At 37.4% G+C, this 19857-nt stretch overlaps 1 protein-coding gene across 1 annotated transcript; it reads left to right on the top strand.

Annotated features, from left to right (window-relative positions):
* The first annotated feature begins 995 nt into the window (after positions 1 to 995).
* LOC139712089 (A disintegrin and metalloproteinase with thrombospondin motifs 3-like) lies at positions 996 to 19568 on the top strand. The gene is made up of 11 exons (XM_071623925.1): positions 996 to 1067; positions 1959 to 2019; positions 3603 to 3898; positions 4628 to 4793; positions 6582 to 6766; positions 8633 to 8722; positions 9371 to 9519; positions 9704 to 9847; positions 12251 to 12383; positions 17926 to 18024; positions 19326 to 19568. The coding sequence occupies exons 1-11, from the start codon at positions 996 to 998 to the stop codon at positions 19566 to 19568; spliced, it is 1638 nt and encodes a 545-aa protein (XP_071480026.1).
* Positions 19569 to 19857: the final 289 nt, after the last annotated feature.

Here is a 19857-nt window from a genome sequence, read left to right as displayed (position 1 = left end):
AATGCAGCAATACAAGTAGAACACATTAGTAACAGTTTTAGGAAAATCGGACAATCCCTTCAAAGTTACGAATCTTTGAAATTTGGTGACAAGACCGCCGGATCAGAAGACTACCACAGATCATGACATCACATTATGATTATGCACTACGATATAAATAAAATATAGATAAAATTCCACAAAATATCATTTCATATGAAAAGCACACATTCCCTGGACTTGTTACTGACATAATTGTGTCAAGGGTATCCCCTGTTTTCTGAAAGAGTTAAGTGTGGTGCTCTTTCATTATGCTAGAAAAGTGAAAACTATTATGTTGATTTTTCTTTGTAAACGAAATTATTCACAATCAGAGGAGTTATTATTGTCCTCGAGCTCTCCAGAAATGCTCAAACTGCGGCTCGTACCACTCGCAACGACATACATAGACTGGTCATAGAGCCAGTGAAACTTGAAGTCAAGTCTCAACTAGAACTAGACCATCCCTTTAAGCAAACAGAATGGTGGCTTAGCGTCGTAATGTCGGGGTGTGTCATAACAATGCATTGAAATTTTGAAAGCTCACAGAAACAAACAGGATAGTAGTTATACACGTGTAACTTACGTAGGTGTGATAACGTAAGTTGTGTGTTGGGACATCGACAAATCCAAGAACATTAACTATGTCTGTTATCTTTCTCATATTGTATAATTTAAAAGACTTCCGAAACTCTGTGGAGTACTTGCTATATACTTATCGACATTTCCCAAGTTTCTTTGTCAAATTTTATTTTCATACTATATATATAGTATAGAATAATCTAGCCATCTGTTAACTATCACCGTGAAAATGTCATTCACCAGATGGTAAGGTTTCGAAGAGTTGCCTTGATCATTTTTCTATTAAGAATCAATACATAACTGACTTGTCTTTTAGTGCCGATTGATGCGGGCTCCAGAAGAACGTACTAGTCCTCACCATCCTGGTGCAAGTTAAAGAGAAAGTCAACTCTATGATGGAAAAAACTGGAATAATTGCTGGTATCATCATTCTTCTCATCGCTGGTGGCGTCCATTCACTCTCAGAAGTAAGTGTCGCTGTTGATTTTTAATTAATTATGGCCCGAATTCACGAAGGTGGTACAATTGAAACTATTGCCCCATCCCGGACCACCCCGGACCACCCCGGATCTGATCCGGGGTGATCCGGGGAGAGAACCGTGTTGACGCCGGGGACATCCGGGGACATCTGGGATGCCAACGCGGCAACTTTTGGAGGTCAAAAACATCCGGCGTCATCCGGGGATTGTCGTGTTGGCAGAGCAATCCGGGGTGGTCCGTGTGGCTGTCGTGTAGATGCCGATCCGTGTAGCTGCCGTGTTGATCCGTGTAGATGCCGTGCTTGTCCGTGTAGACGCCGCATTCTTCCGGCCTTATCCGTGTAGCTGCCGTGTTGACACCGTGTGTACAGTCATACCAAAATTACGGATCTCCCCGGATCTCCCCGGACGTCCCCGGATTTCCCCGGATCACCGTGTAGATCCTTGAGCATCCGTGTTTATATGTGACTGGGGCATAAGGCTTCAACCATGGACTATTTGTATGGAGCGCCAAGTGTCGCATGGCCTATTTCGTTACGAAATCAGTCATTTCCTCGACGGAATGTTCATTTTGTCGACGAAATGTTGTCATTCGTTACAAAATGATCATTTCGTCGACGAAAAGCGAATGATATGTATGCATATCGAAATAGATATAACTTTGAAATAAGGTAACAATGACGTTTCTTAAAACAAAGACTTGTAACAAAGACCAATGGTTACAAAGTGTTCCTATTAGCATACAAGTAGGAAAGTCTGCAATCGATTAACCAATATCTCAATTCTATTCGATTGCCGTTTAGTCAGTCGACAGAAGTGCTATTTCTTATTCTGATTTGTCAACAATGATAAATCTTTGGTATTTCCTTTGCCTTGCAGTTCCGAAATGTGCTTACAGAAGATGAACTACGTCGGTATTCGAAGAAATCTGAAATAAAAGGTGCGTTGATGATGATTTCTTCTTTTTTTTCTCTCTTTTAGCCTCTTCATGATGTGTTAATCCGTGTGCAATATGATCTTTGAGAAGAGGAGATATTAATGTCCTCCTGATAAAGTACCGCATAGATACAGAAATTCAAGATATGCTATAATCGGTCCAATTCATTTTTTCTTTTTTCTTTTTTTTTGGGACGCCATAAGTTCAGCGGAAGTTACTGTAATGTCTTTCAAGCCATGAAATTTTGCATAAACTAGTTGCCTTATTACCTTTGATTATGCTACCGAGTTGAACTTCTTCGCATGTGATCTACCCTCACACAAGACACAATCTGCGATACATACTTGAGTTCATTATTTGATTTGATTTGATTTGATTTTGATTTATATTATAAGATTATAAGCAAAACATGACCTTTACTGAGAGGGGCTTAGGTCAGTATATTTCCAATCTAGTCCACTTAGATTTAATGACTGAATTCGAAACATGCTGAAAATACCCCAACTTCTACATGTTCTAAAACTGTTTGATTTGAATTATGTTGAAATCACATGGCGGCGCCAGTGTGGGTTACATTTTTAGTGAAGCATACTCCCCTTTTTACGCCCAGTTCATGTTCATTTTTTTTTTATTATGCATTATCTTTTCAAAAAGACGCATATAGCTCAGAAAATTCTATTTATTCTTGGAAAAGCTTTTATGTTATGGCGTCATGTTTGATCTGTGCCACGGGCACGTCTCTAATCCGTGTGTCTTATATATATATGTATATATATATATGTATATATATATATACATATATATATGTATATATATATATCTTACTTAAACTATATGTATATAATTTATCATTACGCTCGTTTGAAACGTAAGTCTTACGGTGATACTGATTCTTCGTTAGACTTATCATCTTATATGATAAAACAACTCCGGTTTACTTCACGTATTACAATGGCCATCTTTTGATTGAATGACAATCCTTTCCTATTTTTTCATCCAGAGCTAGAAGAAAGGCCTTTGATAACATTTGGATTTTAACGTTTGATTTTTGGTCGTTTGATTCTTCTTTTTTTTCTTTCTTTTGTAAGGAAGTTTACAGGGCAGGCAATAAAACTCATCATTCTTTATTGTAATTTCCTGATCGTCATGAATTTCGTCCACTTGAGGCCTTCCTCACCTTATGTAACTTAGAATTATGCTTGCTTTTCTAGTCAGAGTCCCGAGATAAATATTGCTCTTTGCGAGACACGTAGTATCACACATTTAGATCCTCCACTTTTTTAATCTATTGTTTGCATTAAAATCCAAGGGAGGATTTGTCTTCAATAGAAAGTCTTTTAAAAAAGAAAAGTTGAACAACAGGTACAAAATAAGTGTAAACATGGTCTGTAATAATTCATGTTCAAGTGTAAATCAGCTCTTTGAGCGTTAATTGACCACAAGAGGATAAGAATTTATAGAATCAATTGCATGTTATTTGAATATGTATGGGACGATAATCGAAAGCCAGTATCGGACATTTTGTTTCAGATGCGATTTGTTTCATTGTAATCTCATGTTCTAACATTTTCTTTAATCACATTCAGAATATGACATCATTTTACCTAGCTTTAGTCACTCTTCTGGAATTTCAAAACGTAGTCTCGGTCATCATGCACACTATCCGAGAACGCACGAAATCACATTTACGGCCTTCGATGAATTCCATCATTTGAAACTCGAGCGAAACGACTGGCTTATGAGGCCAGGACTTGAGATCGAGTACCTTGAGGCAGACGGTTCTATCCGACGAGAACCAATACGGACCAGAGACTGCCACTACTTCTCCAACTCACTTTCACACGAGTACTCCTCGGGAGCTTTCAGCACCTGCAATGAATTGGTATTAATTGACTAAGTTTACGATAAACTGTACTTGTTTAAGACAAGCAAGGTTCGTCAGTTGCATTGGTTAGGACCATGAGAATAAACCAGTCCTAAATAAGCTCTCAAAGAGCGACATCGTGCTGACTATATCGATTAAAAAAATATTTGCGAAGGACAGATATCCTTACAAATGGCAACGAATGTGTCATGGCTTCAGGGAAAACATTCCAACTCATCGAAAAGTACAAGGGACCATAAGAATACTTCATGCGAGTGTGTTTGCAACTCGTTGTATTTGTTTATATTTGCTCTGAAAGACCAATTATATAGGGATGTGTATTTGTCGTTCGTATTTGATCATACCTACAGGCTTGCCTTTATCATCCACATTAACTTTCATCCCTATGCATGGACAATATACCCTTGTTGAACGCCTACAGAAAGGGGGACAGTGTCTTCCAGATATTAGCACGGTCTTGAAATTTCCCGTCCACGTATTAACAATGGAGTATGATCGCCCTTGTGGAGCAATTGTAAGAAAATAAAACACCTGCCATTGATTTGTGACTGTTAACCATCTGGTGAAAGACATTGAAGTCAGTCATTCAGTACAATAACTATCACTTCTTTTTCCTATTATCAATGTCTACAAATGTGTCGGTACATTGTCCTTATTGTTATCTTGTGTTGCTAAGTTGTTTCGGTTTCATTATGTTGTTTCTTTTTTTCTCTCTCTTTATGCCAGCGTGGAGTGTTGACAATTCAGGATGATGTACTGTACGTCGAACCTCTCAAAAATGATCACGCCAAGAGAGTTCGGAGGAATCCATCGGAGACGTCGCATCCTCATCTCATTTACAAGCGAGAGGCGATCAGCGAACATGATGAGGGTGTTCAATGTCCCGTTTCCGGTAGGCCTACGGAGCAATCCCTTCAGCCCCTCTTTCCCCACGTAGTTGTAAATGTCGAAAAACATGCCTCCAATATTGAATAAATCAAAAATAACTTATGAGCGGTCCATTGTGGTCTCGTAGGTGAGAAAATCGCAAGATTATCTTTTTCTTATTGGTAGAGGAATGCTGCCGACGTGACAGATAATAGTGACCTATTGTTCATCTAAAGTCTGTACACAGGAGAACCTAATTTCAGAATCTTAAAGGGGAACGGGTTAACACGGACCATTGAATCCGCTAAATACTGGGTAAGCTGAACACATTTTCAGCTTCTTCTTGAAAACTTCATGACAGATTTTCACCAACGTGGCAGCTAGCACCCCCAGTGTGATAGAAACTAATAAGAAAATGGGCACCATAACCCCCTCCCCCATCACCCGGAAGCCGCAAGGGGAGCAAACAACAACAACAACAAGAAAAAAAACAACAACGAATGCAAATAGCAAATGAATGGTGAAGTATTTTCTACTAGGATGATTAGAAATGTATTTGTTAAAATGGGCAACAAGCCCTACTCGGGGGCCCCAATGGGCCCAGAGAATCTATATTAAACAATCTTTAAAAGAACCCTCTACTAAACGACAAATAATCGGAGTAAATACAATGTATAACAGTGAATGTACTTTCAAGTTTGTTTTGGCATATCCAGATGTGGTCCCCTTCTGGGCCACTTTTCATATTTTGATCTTCTTTTTGAAAACACATGGTCAAATTTTCTTTAAAACTTGGCAGATATTTTTGCCAGTGTGATAGAATGTAGAAATGGCGCCATGCCTTTCTGGAGGTCCCCTAAAGTTACCCAGGTTTGCTATGTTCTTCTCGTGTAAAAGTCTACAAAAAAAAAAAAGTTACGACTTGTGATACTCAGGTGAGTACGAGACCCATGGGTCTCTGTGGGAATATTCGTTTGTTTGTTTCTTCCTTTTTTTCATATAAATCCCACAGAAACCTTTGAATACAGCCTGATAACCTCGTATTATTTCATTTATCTTTTGATTGATTGATTGATTGATCGATTGATTTGATTTGATTTCTGAATGTCTTTTTCATACATAAATGAAATACAAAGTCAATAGAACGACCTAATTGAGCACATTGTAATTCAAATGTAACAGTTGAAACAATTAAATGATTAATTCAAATATACAACATTTTTTCCCGTAACACAATGCAAAATGAAAACAAACAAGCAATTTTTCATACACATATTTATGCTAACATATAGGATCCCGTTTATCATTCAAAGACAAATTAAGCATTTTCATTTTTTCACTTTTTTTACAATTCAATCTAAAGGGTTGGCCTATTTAGTTGTCGATTAAAAAAAAGAATTAAAAAAAAACTGTTTTCCAAAATCGCCCCGCAGATTTACAATAAGTCCTCATCATTAGAATTCGTAGAACATGTGAAACATAAATTGCACAAATAACTTAATAATATGATGTAACCAAAGGTTGAATCAATAGAATCAAGGTAATTTTGTTTGCATACGTACTTAATGTGTTAATACACTGTCAGAATATCAATATCATCCAATTGAACCGAGAAGAAACCCACTTAACCTCGCGCACTCAACAAACGCAGGAAAAAAACAAACAAACCAGACCAAACAACAACAACAGCAACAAATCTCGCCAAACTCTTTTTGTCTTTCGATTCGAAGCTATATACTTTCCACTTCGCCATATATTGTCATATATGTATAGCAATAGTCCTTCTTTATCTTTTCACTACTAATAAAACAAGGAATGAGGGTGGCAGGTAATACCGGAGAAGGAGCGAGTGCCAATGCCGGGCCCGGGAATGAAACATTGTATGACGGACCGTACCTGGGCAGAAAGTACATCGAGGTCTTCTACCTCGTAGACAGCTTGGTCTACCAGGATTTCGGAGAAGAGACGGAGAGTTATGCAATGGCCATCATGAACATTGTGAGTCTGAAGTAAAAAGTGACCCTAAAAGTTTTTTGTGAACAACCCAATAAGAAGACTTTTGTCGTAACAAACTATTGAGTTTTGGTCAAATTTGATTTTACTTTTTGTCACTTTTAAGAAATACACAGACGATTGTTCATTTTTTTGTGTGTAATAAGTATGTGTATAATGATACGTAATACATATGCCTAGGCCCATCAGAAAGAACGGAACACCGAAAGATCTTTAATGTCAGCAATATTGTTGCAAATGTGTCATTGTTTTGCATACTATCGGAAAGGTCATTCTTTTTCCTATAGAATGACACCAAGTTCTTTAATTTTTGTTAATGCGTTATGATTTTAGGACCACTTTTGTCCACCCTTGCAATTTTCAAAATGACATTTGTGATCATTTTGCACTCTCAGAGATACCGAAACCAGCGAGAATTCGGCTTGCCATAGAACCAGTAGCATTCACAATGATATTCACAGTGACATTCACATTAGTCACAATGATAACGGGCAATGACAATCACACCGTCCCCCCCCCCCCCCCCCCCACATTTCACACATTGTGCGCTACTGGCTCTATGGCAAGTCGAATTCTCGCTGGTTTTGGTATCTCTGAGAGTGCAAAATGAACACATTCTGAAAATTGCAAGGGTTGACAAAAATGGTCCTAAAATCATAACGCATCAACCAAAATTAAAGAACTTGGTGTCTTTTTATTGGAAAAGGAATGGTCTTTCCAATAGTATGCAAAATAATGACATATTTGCCACAATATTAATGAAATTAAAGATCTTAGGTGTTCTGTTCTTTCTGGGCCACCCTGTATATCATATCATGTATATGTATATATTTACATGTATATATATACATATATATGTGTGTGTGTGTGTGTGTATATATATATGTATATATATATATATATATATATATATATATACAACATGTACATGCATAATACACAAAAGATTAAGATTTCACGCATTGGTTCCCTAAAGAAATGTAAAAGCAATCAGGTAATGCATTTTTGCTTAATAAAGTATAGGTTTATTTGACTCTAATTTTCGACTACCTACGCCTTCTTCAGGAAAGTCATTGTCAAGAACCCTAACACGCCTGAAGAAGGCGTGGGACGCCGTAAATTTGAGTCAAATAAACCTATACTTCATCGACAAAAAATGCATTACCATTATAATATAATGACTTTTTTTCACAAACTTGTCAATTTGTCGTAGTGATGAAAAATTGACGAAGTTTTCTGCCCAATTTTTTTTGATATAATTATGTTATATATAACTATATATATATATATATGTAATTATATATATATATATATATATATATATATATATATTTACATATATATATAGAATATGATGAATAAAAACAAATGTCTTGGGCAGAAAACCTCGTCAATCTTTCATCACTATGACAAATTGACAAGTTGGTGAAAAAAAAATCAATCAAACGGTTCATAATGTCCAAGAGAATGGATCGCTTAATCGATATTCATCCATTTTTCATAAAGCAAATAGTATTGTAACATAATTATTTCAAAACTCGTCAAGATATAATCTTTCCATCTCATGGCGCGAGTCATATTATGGGTCACTACGATATCTTGTGCTGAGATCACAAAACTAATCGTAGATCGTTGTTGTTGTTGTTGTTGTTTGTTTGATGTATATCTTCAATTGGCTTTTTGTGATTCCGGTCAGATTTGAACAGTTTTCTCTTTGGAAATGTATCAAGATGTTTGCAGATATCCACAAGACAAATTTTAACTTCGTCTGGATCCTCATCAATGTTTCTATAAATCTCTTCTGCATGTTCTGAATCATTGTTTGCTTGTCCTCAATATGTGTCAGTATAGATGAGTCGGAGATATCTCGATCCCAGCCTGGATATTGATTTACGTTTCTCAGTTGTGCGATTCATGATCGCAACTACTAGTACGCCATCGGTAAGACATTCTACAATAATCCTTCGTTTTTGGCATCCCTTACAAAAGAATCACGGTCTACTGATTAATCACAATAATGTGGTGTCACTGGTCACTGTTTACTCTTAAAGCAGCAATTGCATCAATCAATAAAAAAAAAAAACGTGTTATCAAACTGAACATTACTGATGTATCAATTTGAATGGGAAATTATTTTTCTCAGGTTTTAATTCAGCTTACCTAGATTAGATATGCATGCAAATTATACCGGTTTCATGCGCTAGCTGTGAACAGAATTATATAGAAGACATTCAATTTAAAGGTGGTTATTGCTATCTTTCAAGACTTGTATATCAAACCGCTGATTATACTTTTGATTTAGTGTTGCAGCATCTATTCCATTTTTGCTTTGGTGATGTCCGGTATTTAATAGCAACTGTGATTCACCCGCATGTGTTCATCCGTGTTTCGAGAATTGTTGGTTAATCATTCGTTACGTGGGGGGGGGGGGGGGACCTAAAGTCGTTGGTGTCATTCTCAATTTCAGACGCAAATTATATATATTGAAAGAGGATAGCTTTAAACTATAAAACAGCATAATCACAGAGAACCCACATCATCATTTATGTTAAGGTTTGATGACCTAATAGTCTTTTGTCTTTTCAACAGGCCACCGCCCTGCAAGGTGGCAGCGTGACTTTTAACGTGACAGCAGATGCATTGACAACCTTGGATGATTTCTGCGACTGGCAGGCCCAGCTAAGTTACGATAATGACACGAATCAGAATGACTGGGACCTAGCTGTGCTCTTCAGTGGGTCAGTATGCTTTCACTGGTCTAGTAGGAAAGCAAAACACAATTCTAAGAAACTCTGATTTTGAGACATGAATAAGATGCTCTAGTGGTGCTCCGAATCTCGCTTACTTTATTTTGATACGTCTATGTTATCCTGGACTTGGACCGTTAAAGTGCATACCTTTCTTTACTCTGTCCGTGATTAGGGAAGACATACATGAATCCAACTCCTCCAGTCTCCTCGGGCTAGCAAAAGTGTCAGGAGTGTGTAGCCTGGAATCCAAGTGTTCCATCACCGAAAACAATGGACTGCAAGCAGGTATCGTCATGGCACACGAAACTGGTCACTCGTGAGTATTGTTGCAGGTTTCTGAAATGTTATTCACACATCCAATGAACAAAACTGGATAATTACCAGATAGACATGAAACGTGCTCATCTATTTTGTATCGATCTTGGGTTACTTGCTCCATGCGAAATCTCTATTCTTGATCCCACAGTGTCACATGATTTAAGGCCTAACAAAATGAAAAATCTTTTACGTAATAAGATTTGACACTTTGGGTTTTGAACGTATTCTGAAACTGGGGTTCCTCTAAAAAAACCGAACAATTATTCACATGTAGAAATGATTTGTCACACAGCGAAGAAAAAAAAACGGCCTATAGTCGTTCAGTCAACCAAGTTTTTTTTTGTGTATTATTCTGACACTAATGAGTTTTTCTTTAAAGAAATAAAGTTGCTGATTTGTTTTTATATAACTTTAATAGGGACATTTATATATCGATTAGCCACCACTGGCTTACCTGACATATTCACGGATACGTTACAGAGAAACTATGCAAGCCATGCTTACCCCACGAGACAAAAATATTCATTTCACCTTCCATATCTTTAATTAGCACAGAAAGCAATTGTTTTCACCGTATACCTACAGTTTGGAATGATCTTTGCGAAGATACGAAAAAAAATTCTTCTTTGTTCATTTTTAAGCAAAACCTCAAGTCAATGCTACTCAACAATTGTAAGTTGCCTAGGTAGAATCCTTTAACCTGTTATTTTTCATTATCCTCTCTAAATGCGTGGCAGATCGATTTGGAAGTGCCCGCATGTTCTGCCATTTGTAATTGATATTAATGAAAAAGTTGTTATTCTTGGATATGATATGTCAAAGAACATGATAAAGGAAATGAACTTCTGCTCAATGTACATTATATTGAAAAAGATTTGAAAGAAAAACTAAGACTTATATTGATTTGAAGTGTAACTGACAACAGTTTATGAAAGTGTACTTAAAAGAATACGTATACTATTTCGATTAATTACATTGATGCACTTTTTTTCTGTCAGTATAATCATGTCGCGTGTATTTGATATAAATTTGTGGATGATGTGAAATCGCAAACATGAGAAATTTGACAGAAAATAAAGTACCTCAAATGAAGAAAATAGTACAAAATGCAATGGTTAGCAATTACCATCACCACGATTCTAGTCAGCTGAGGTTACTAACAACGTCGTGCGCGTGCGCTCCTCTATATGTGTAGATAGAGGGAAAGAATATGCCTACAAAAATGTACCTTAACTCTGCCATATAGGTCCTCAGATGGAATGAGACCCCCAGGGCCCGTAACTATGTGAGTTTGAGGGGGTTCGAACGAACATCCCACTGACGAGCAGGGTCCACTCGACCCCCTCCCCCACCCCGCAACCCCCCAAAAGTGAAAACTTCCTTCTGAATAGAGTTCCAAGTGTAACAGAAAAGTGATTTTTAATATTTCAAATGCCCACATCAAAGATTGTTTCTGCTCCATTTCCTCTAAGATTTTTATGGGTTGTAGCTGAGACCAGTACATTTTCGTCTATTATTAACTTTTCATGTTCTTTTTAAATCCATGCAGCAGAATATTAAATCAAGACCGGAAGAAATAACTAATAACTATGACGGAATGCACACGTCTTTAAGAAAATAAACATGTTCTCTTAAAAATAAGTTGGTCCTGAAAAAGCAGAAAACCTACCCGAAGACTGCATTATGAAGCACCAACAATTACATTGCAGCTGGAGTCCGTACATTAAGACGCATCTCTTTCTTTCAGTAATGTTCTTTTTATTCCCACTCAGAATATATAACAGCGTACAGTGCGCAACATAGCAAAATAAATAATGTTCACATTTTTTAAACAATATTGTATAACAAAAACTATTTAGTAAATATATGAAATACAAGCTAAGTAAGCAAAATTATCAGCAAATATATATATATATGTATATATATATATATATATGAAAAGAGAGATCCACATTGTTATATATGTGGATTACTTTAACAACAAAAGAAAGCCCAGAAACTAAAAAAATCATATTCCGCACTCGTAATCAATCATTAGGAAAGAAGCAAGAGGAAAGCGGAAGGGGAAAGAGAAGGGGAAAGACACGCCCGACTCAACCCTACTGAGGTTATTGAATATGCGTGCATGGATTGAGCTATTGAGTAGCGAAGTGACTTGGATGTGATCTGGTTAATTTTGAAAGCCGTTTTCTCAAAATACTTCGTTTTCATTTTCATTTTTAAGATATTAACAACAACAGCAGAAACATAATGGACAATGATGACAACAACAACAATAACAATGGTAATCATAATATTGCTGATGATAACAATGATTTTCGGAAGGGGGATATGTGTTGCTAAACGCTCGATGTTTTGCATCCATTATTCCTGTCTTGAGTGTGTTTGAATATCTCTGCAGCCTTTCATTGTCACACGATGGAGTGTACGGCTGTACGGAAGACACAAACATCATGTCTGCGATCGTCCCAAGTGGCATCGAAAGCCTTTCGCTGGTCCACCTGCAGTTCAAATCAAATGAAGATCTTCATAAAGTAGGTGAAATAGACAAATACACAATGATCAGGATCATAGAACTTTCATTTAGTTCATCTTATTCTTAAATCATCTAATATCTGTTGATTTCCTCTATCTGTAATCTGTTCTGAGACTTTCAGTACTATGTTATTATTCTTCTTGAATTCATTTCGCATCGTTTCGTTTTATCACTTTCTCATGGAAATTGTTTGTGCCATGTCGATTGTTTTGTCATCTAATTCTCATACCGCAGAGTGTAAAAGGAAACAGTTTTTAGGTTTGATAGCACTAGCATGACTTCATGAAAATTGAATACGGTACGTTTGTTAGTTTGTTTGTTTTTATTTCATTTTGCTACATCTCAGTTACACTGTTGGTTTACTGGGATATAATCTTTGCCCATAGATCATGGAATCAGGCATATGTTCATCCTTAATATTTGCCGTTTTGTTTTCTGCTTTCATTATCCTTCTGTCAAATCCGATTCAAAGCATATCTCATGTTTACTTGTAATTTGAAATGCCGCACAGCTGAAAAAGCTTACATCCCATGAATACAAATGTATCATTGAAACTAGAAACGTCGCTATAGCGACTGGAATGCATAATGCCCAGGTATCCAAACAGGTCGAGTACGTCTTGACAATGTGAGACAGCAGTTTCACGTAATCGGCAAAACAGAAAAAAAAAAAAAAACATGATTGTCACAAATGTGTCGAGTGTTTATTTCACTTGTACTAGGTTTAATTTGGATGGATGGATGGATTGTTTAAGACAACGGGTATTCGAGAAATTGAGTGTTTTCACTTGCCCTTTGACCCCATAGCCCACAATTCTTCAATAATCACTAATTAGTAATATTCATTTTTATGACGATACTTTGAGATACTTTCAATATATGGGGAAAATTGTGACATTTACACATTTCCCTTGAACTCTGACTCCATGGCCAAGCTCTTTCCCTACACTGAGCAGTAATTAGTTTGTTTGTTTGTTTGTTTGCTTGATTTATTTTGTTCAACGTAATATCATACATAAAATTTTTACTAATACCTTAGAAAAACAATAATAAAAAATAGATTAAAATGTACATGATTCAAAGGAGAAAAGATAATTTTTTTTATTCCATTACCGATGCATGTATACCATGTATATACCTAGTTGTATTTATTTTATGCATTGAGTAATCTGCAAGGTAACAAGAAAAAAAAATGTAATTAGAGCATCTGATAGTAGAATTTTAGCTTTCCTTTGACCCCATTACCCCTAAAATTCAAAGAATCAGTGTCAGGCAGTACACGCTCATGTATGGTGTTAAAAAGATTCGTGATCTTGAACCATTTCCGAGATATGGAATAAAAATGAAATTTTAGGATTTCCCCTTGACATCTGACCTCTGACCTTTGACCCCAATGCCCGTAACTTTCCCTTTATCTGGTAATACATTTATGCACTCAAGTTTCATGAAAATACCTTCAGGCATTGCATGGATATGGGAGAAATAGTGAAATTTTGTGAATTTGACTTTGACCTTTGACCCTTGACCTTTGACCGCATGACCCCAAAAGTCTAAAGAGAATCACTGCCAGGTAGCTAAACGCATATGTACTAAGTTCCCTGAAGAAACCTTGAGCCTCTTCTGAGATACGGAGGAAAAAATAGTTACATTTTAGCATTATCACTCGACCTTTGACCTCTGGCCCAATTGCCCAACACTTTTTTCTAAAGGATCTTTATTGGGTAACACATATAATTACTTAGATTCAATTCAATAGTTTATTCATTTTCATCATCAAAGAAGAAAAAGAAAACATGATTCAAAGTCGTACAAGTTGCCGATTGTCTATCATTCATCTGATAAGGACAGTTTCTTCAAATACATTGTATAAATTATATGCACCAATGATATCACCAAAAAAACAAAAACAACAACGCATACTTTGTCATGGTAACATAAAAAAAGTTTCAAGAATATATTGTTGGCATTAGATAGATATGGTGGAAATAGTGAAATTTTAAGAATTGACCTTGAGTGTGCACACCCAAAAGTTGATAGCACAACTTCGCCCACTAATATATATATATATATATATATATATATATATATATATATACATACATAAGTCAAGTTTCAGTCGGATACCTCCAACAGTTTAGAGTTACGCTGCCGGACGGAAAGACGGACGCACGGAAAACCCGAAAATATCATGTCTCCGGAGACACTTCGTAGCGAAAGCATAAACAAATATCAAATACTTTTTTATTCAAGTTCAAGAAATAGGATCTATAATACAATAAGTAGGAATTAAAGAATGGGACCTATATGGCAATAAGTAGGAAAAAGATTTTATGTTGCTAAGTTAATCTTCAATGTCTTGTCTTAATAATCATGTTGCTAAGTTGATCATTGTTCTTTGTTTCCAACATAATTATAATCTACTTTTGTTTTAGTACCCTGACCTGTGTGGATGACATTCCCGGAAGTAATCTGAGCAGCATTTTTGACCTTCCGGGCGTTACGTATGACCTTGATCGACAGTGCGAACTTGCTACCGGAAATAAGACTGCCTTCAGTAACGTTGCTGTAAGCCAAAAAAATCTGCAACTATATCATTTGCAAATTTTGTCTGTGCGATGTCTCAGGCATTGTGAGTACTGTAGTGGGCCTCATGATCAGCGTTAAGCCTCATTTTATAAATTCTCGATAAACTAGAGCACTGCTGCATCAGCTTCAGTTCAGTTTGTTATTTTTTCCACTCATACAAAATAATATAATCATAGAATCATTCTGACGTATATTTCTTATTGATACATACATATAGATAAGAGTACTTTAATACAGAGTATTTTACGGCAAATGATATGATCACGTGTGTACAGGAAATTAGATTTATCATTGTAACCTGAGGTACAGCTGGATGAGACGTAATCCCTAACAGTTAGCTTGACTCTCCCAACGGTCTAACAGCGACAAATGCAAGGTGACGAAGAAAGGGATACTTTAGTACCCGGAATAGGAAGTAGTTCAGAGAAGAGAGTGGGTAGCAACATAATTTCGAGCTGTATTGTAATCATGAACAAAGAATTGCCTGTTAAGACCGTGTCACACCAGCCTTGCGTGCGACTTGCAAAGAACAATTTTGACTACCCGGAGGTCCCCGTAGATGATCCGCACATGACAGTACCTAGCATGTATCTCAAAAGTAGTCGCCCGGAGGTGCGCACGCATATTTTTTTAGCCGCAACCGTGTTTAGGCCCTGTCACACCTTTCCGGGCAAGCTACTCGGGCTTGTTACGTGTAGGGATTTTCTAGCATACCGGACATTCCTGAGGGCGGAAAAGGATTTGTGCGAGTCAGCGCATGTGTCTTACTTGCTGCACGCGTTATACTTGCGAGTATACTGTGTGACCTTTGTACCAGTCGCGTGGGGGCTGACAACTCATTGAAGAAATTCCTCTAATGGAATGGCTGAAATCTCACAGAATTTCATTATCTTGGCTGCATACGGGACTGCGAAGTACCTGCGTGGGAATTGCCTGGGAAGTACTGCCGCTAAGGGTCTCCTACTGGCGTTCTGCGTGGACCTCTATGGGCATTCCCGCGACTCACCCGGAAAAGGTTTTGGTCATGCTCAAAACTTGGCTGCGATTAAATCGGACTTGCGTGAAGCACCTCCGGGCAACTACGCGCTAGATACTGTCAGGTGCGGATCAACTGCGGAGAGCTCCGGGGAGTAAATTTGTTTCCCCGCAAGTCAAGCCGCAGAAGTTCCCCCGTACGGTATGACAAGGCATCAATGAAAATTGCAAACATTCTTGTTCGCCCCCTGAAAATCTTCTCCGTGCTGGAAACTACCTCCTCGCCACAAGCCCGCGTAGCTTGCCCGGAATGGTGTGACACGGCCTTAAACAAAAAATCGTATTTTGAATCTATAAAAGTGAAGATTTACAATTGTCACTTTGATTCCTTATGGTCAATAAAACTACCGACATTGCAGCAAAAAAAAAAAAAAAAAAAAAAAGAGGCATTGTTACTACTCGGCACTAGAATAGGCCTATTGATATTTTGTTCAACAAAGCTTTAGTGAATGGTGTAAAGTAAAATCAGTCGCTAAAACAATGCAGAAATTTTCAGCAACTATACAGAAATGTAGTCCGTTGATAACTTCGATTCACTGTCTGTAACCGTCCGGAAGCGGACAACCACCACCCCTCCCCTTTGATCCGAGTCGTCTAACGATGATAGTATTGCATGTATGCACACGTATACGTATGCGCAGCTAGATAGCTAGCCACAGCAAAGTGTTCATAGAGATGTGATACGTGTAATGTCGTATGTAGGCGACCTTAGAATGACAACCCCGCGAAATTGAAGTCATACACATGTAATTTTAATTAGCAATATTTTTTTTCGCTGCAGCATAGTATTTGATAATCAAATTTATGTAATAACGATCTCGTTATTCGCCCATGTCAAGGAATTGTTCAAAGTGTAAACTACAAGCTGCGATAAATGTGATCATTAAAGCTCCTTGACAACGAATTTACCACAGCTTTAGATAATTTGTTTTTTTAGCAAACTCTGCGCATATTAAGTTATCCTAGCCATTTTAAAAAGCTGCATTACTCGAGGTATTTGACACATGTTTTCGTATTTTAGCGTACTTGGCAATACTATACCGCGGTCGCTTGCTGCCATTAGAAGACGATGCGCTTGCTTTTTGCAGGGATTTATTTCGGATAACTTCAGACTATCCTCGTCCACAATGTTTAAAATCTGAATGCTCGTAATTGACCATATTGTTGACGGGATGGTACAGTTTCGGTTGAGATGAAGCTTTAGGCTTTCCACGTTTTTGATGATGATTTTTTTTTTAAGATAGTGAGAAATCTCTTAGGAATTATGAAGGAGAGTATAATTCGAAGATGCATTCAAAGTTAATTTGAAGCAATCCTAATGAAAGTGGGATCCACCATTTAATAGGAATTGTTTATTTTACTTTGTTTGTGGTCCATATCTCCGACATTTCAAAAGCAATCTTTATCAACATTTTTAATTTTGAATTCTTGTTAGAATTGTCTGCTTTTTACCATTTCATAAAGGGGTTTCTAAGTATCTCTCAAATGGAAGTTAAAAGCTAAATATTCATCTCAACCAATACTGTACCATCCCTTTAATGTGACAATCAAACGCAAATTGCGCTGAAACGCAAGTCTCTTCTAGCAACGAAACGCAGGGATCAAGCGCAATTTGCGGGCAATACTTGCGTTTGATGCGAAGTTGCGTTTAATCGCAAGTCGAATCTCTAGCAACGGAGCCCAAGTCTCTGGTCTTTCAAAAGTCTTTTGATACGTGTCAGTATCATTACCAAGCCATGAAACTAATAAATTAATTTCTCCATGGACAATTTCGTATTTCCCATAGTTAGCATAGTGATGAAACTTGTCATACTTTGATACAGTTTATAAACAATCAGAAGATAAGAGAGAATAACCAAGTGTTTGACATGCTTTACGGTTTTTCATGCTCGCACTTGCTGTTTTTATTTTTGTCAACAGACAACCTGCACGGCGCTTTGGTGCTCCTATTCCGACACACCTTCCTCCAGGACAATGTTTGGGATGCCAGCTGAGGGAACGACGTGTGGGGATGGATTGGTAGGTAAAAGCAGGCGGTGTGAGGTGTGCCACCTCCCTGGTAAAAGTACTTCTCATGTAAGAAATGACGAATCTCTGTTCGGGGTCTAGTGCAAGATCAAGCACCGATTCAATAGTGACTGTTTCTAGAAACAAGATAATTATTACGCCCCGGAAGTAATCATGTAATCACTCTTCTACGATGACAAAGACATATTGCAGTTTCAGGTTTCGAGTTCTTGGTTTTGTGGGTTTTTTTTAACGACTTCAAAGCCGACGACGAAAATAAGCCAGTTCACAGTTTGCACCAGTCTGCAATGACCCCTTGAACCACAGACTTTACCAAACATGGAATTATCTTTCATAATAACAGATGAGCACAGCCAGTTAGCAGAAAGTGGTAATTTACATGCAATTGCTGCATGAATGTCTTTTGTTGATATGGTTGAAAAGAATACAACTTCACCTGTACATTCCAATATGCACCTGGTTCATTATTATTATTGTTGTTATTATTATTATCATTATTATCATTATTTATTCGGCATTTGTAAAAAATGCAAGTGATAACAGAGAAACAAATAAAACAAGCAAACACAAGAAAACAAAGTGTCAGGCTTTCCCTGTTGAGCTTCCCTAAGGTGAATATAGTCTTCATGAAGACTATCAAGTTGTTTTTTTAACATCTCAGTGACACTCCACTCAAGAGAAGGTCTGCAATGACCTTTATCTGCACATACTAAGATTGTAACTTCGAACTGGCTTATTTCTTTCGGTGCCGTACTATACGGGTGATCGAGGGTGCAATTCTTGGATAATTACACGACCTATGACATCAAAAATCTTAGCGTCATGAATCCCATACCATTCATCAAATCAAAATCTTATTTAATGGCCGCTTTTTTTTTTCAATACAAAAAGAGAAGAACTAAAAAGAAAGGGAATGCAAACTTTTAAGCATGATAATCCTTAATTTGAAAAAAAATAGTGATGTATTGTTTGTCATTATAGAACAGCTATAAAAGTTGGCGTGGGGAACTTTGCCTACCTTGAATTGAACTACTGTTCATCAGGTTGAATATCAACATGCAACTCGCACCTTCTATTATTTCCAGTGGTGTATCGGAGGGTATGTGTCAATTTAATATGTCATAATATCATGTTCTCAGCAGTCAAGTGATAACAGCCTAGCATAACTGATTGAGTTTTCATTAGAAAACAGCAATTTCCTGACATAGTGGACTTCAATTATTGCTGTTTAGCTGAACTATTGTTAGTAAGTTAAAGATCGACGCCCAACTCTTACTTTCTGTGCTCACCAGTGGTGTATAGGAGGGGAGTGTCTCAACACAACGCAGGACGTAGTCCCGTCCGTGGACGGCGGATGGACGGAATACGGTGACTACTGCGAGTGCTCACGAACCTGTGGAACAGGTGTTCGATTCCGAAGCCGCAGCTGCACTAACCCAACGCCACAGTGGGGAGGACAGCCGTGTGTCGGGGACAGCCGATTGTACACACTATGTAATGACCAGGTCTGCCAACTAAGCTTTAATATTGCGTGACTCACTTCTATAATCATTGCATTTTTATTTTGAACACAACTATATTATAATCCATGCAAGTAGCGATATGCTCCAGCATTTCTGTCCCTCTAAAAAAATTTAAAAAATATTTTTACAAAGTTTGTTTTACAAAAGCTTGTACAATAACGCGACTTTTCTGTAAGTCACTCGTGTATTTAATGTTAAGATCTGTGTGATGAAACACTAGGCACTTGCACTTAGTTTGGTAGTACAACGTCGTAAGGTGTGCTGATCATCGTGTCAGGCCTATAGGCCCCATACAATTTCA

The sequence above is a fragment of the Diadema antillarum genome, unplaced genomic scaffold, assembly GCF_040938485.1.
Source record: "Diadema antillarum isolate AM-2024a unplaced genomic scaffold, OU_Dant_1.0 seq00001757_RagTag, whole genome shotgun sequence".
NCBI classification, from domain to species: Eukaryota; Metazoa; Echinodermata; class Echinoidea; order Diadematoida; family Diadematidae; genus Diadema; species Diadema antillarum.
Note: the sequence above shows the minus strand (reverse complement) of the source record. Positions and strands in the feature narration are given on the sequence as shown.

What these genes read in the sequence shown, in the direction of transcription:
- LOC139712089 (XM_071623925.1), top strand. Translation starts at nt 996, where the DNA reads ATGGAAAAAACTGGAATAATTGCTGGTATCATCATTCTTCTCATCGCT. An exon ending in TCAGCACCTGCAATGAATTG is followed by an intron (nt 3,899 to 4,627) that starts GTATTAATTGAC and finishes TCTTTATGCCAG; the next exon opens with CGTGGAGTGTTGACAATTCA. An exon ending in CAACTACTAGTACGCCATCG is followed by an intron (nt 8,723 to 9,370) that starts GTAAGACATTCT and finishes TCTTTTCAACAG; the next exon opens with GCCACCGCCCTGCAAGGTGG.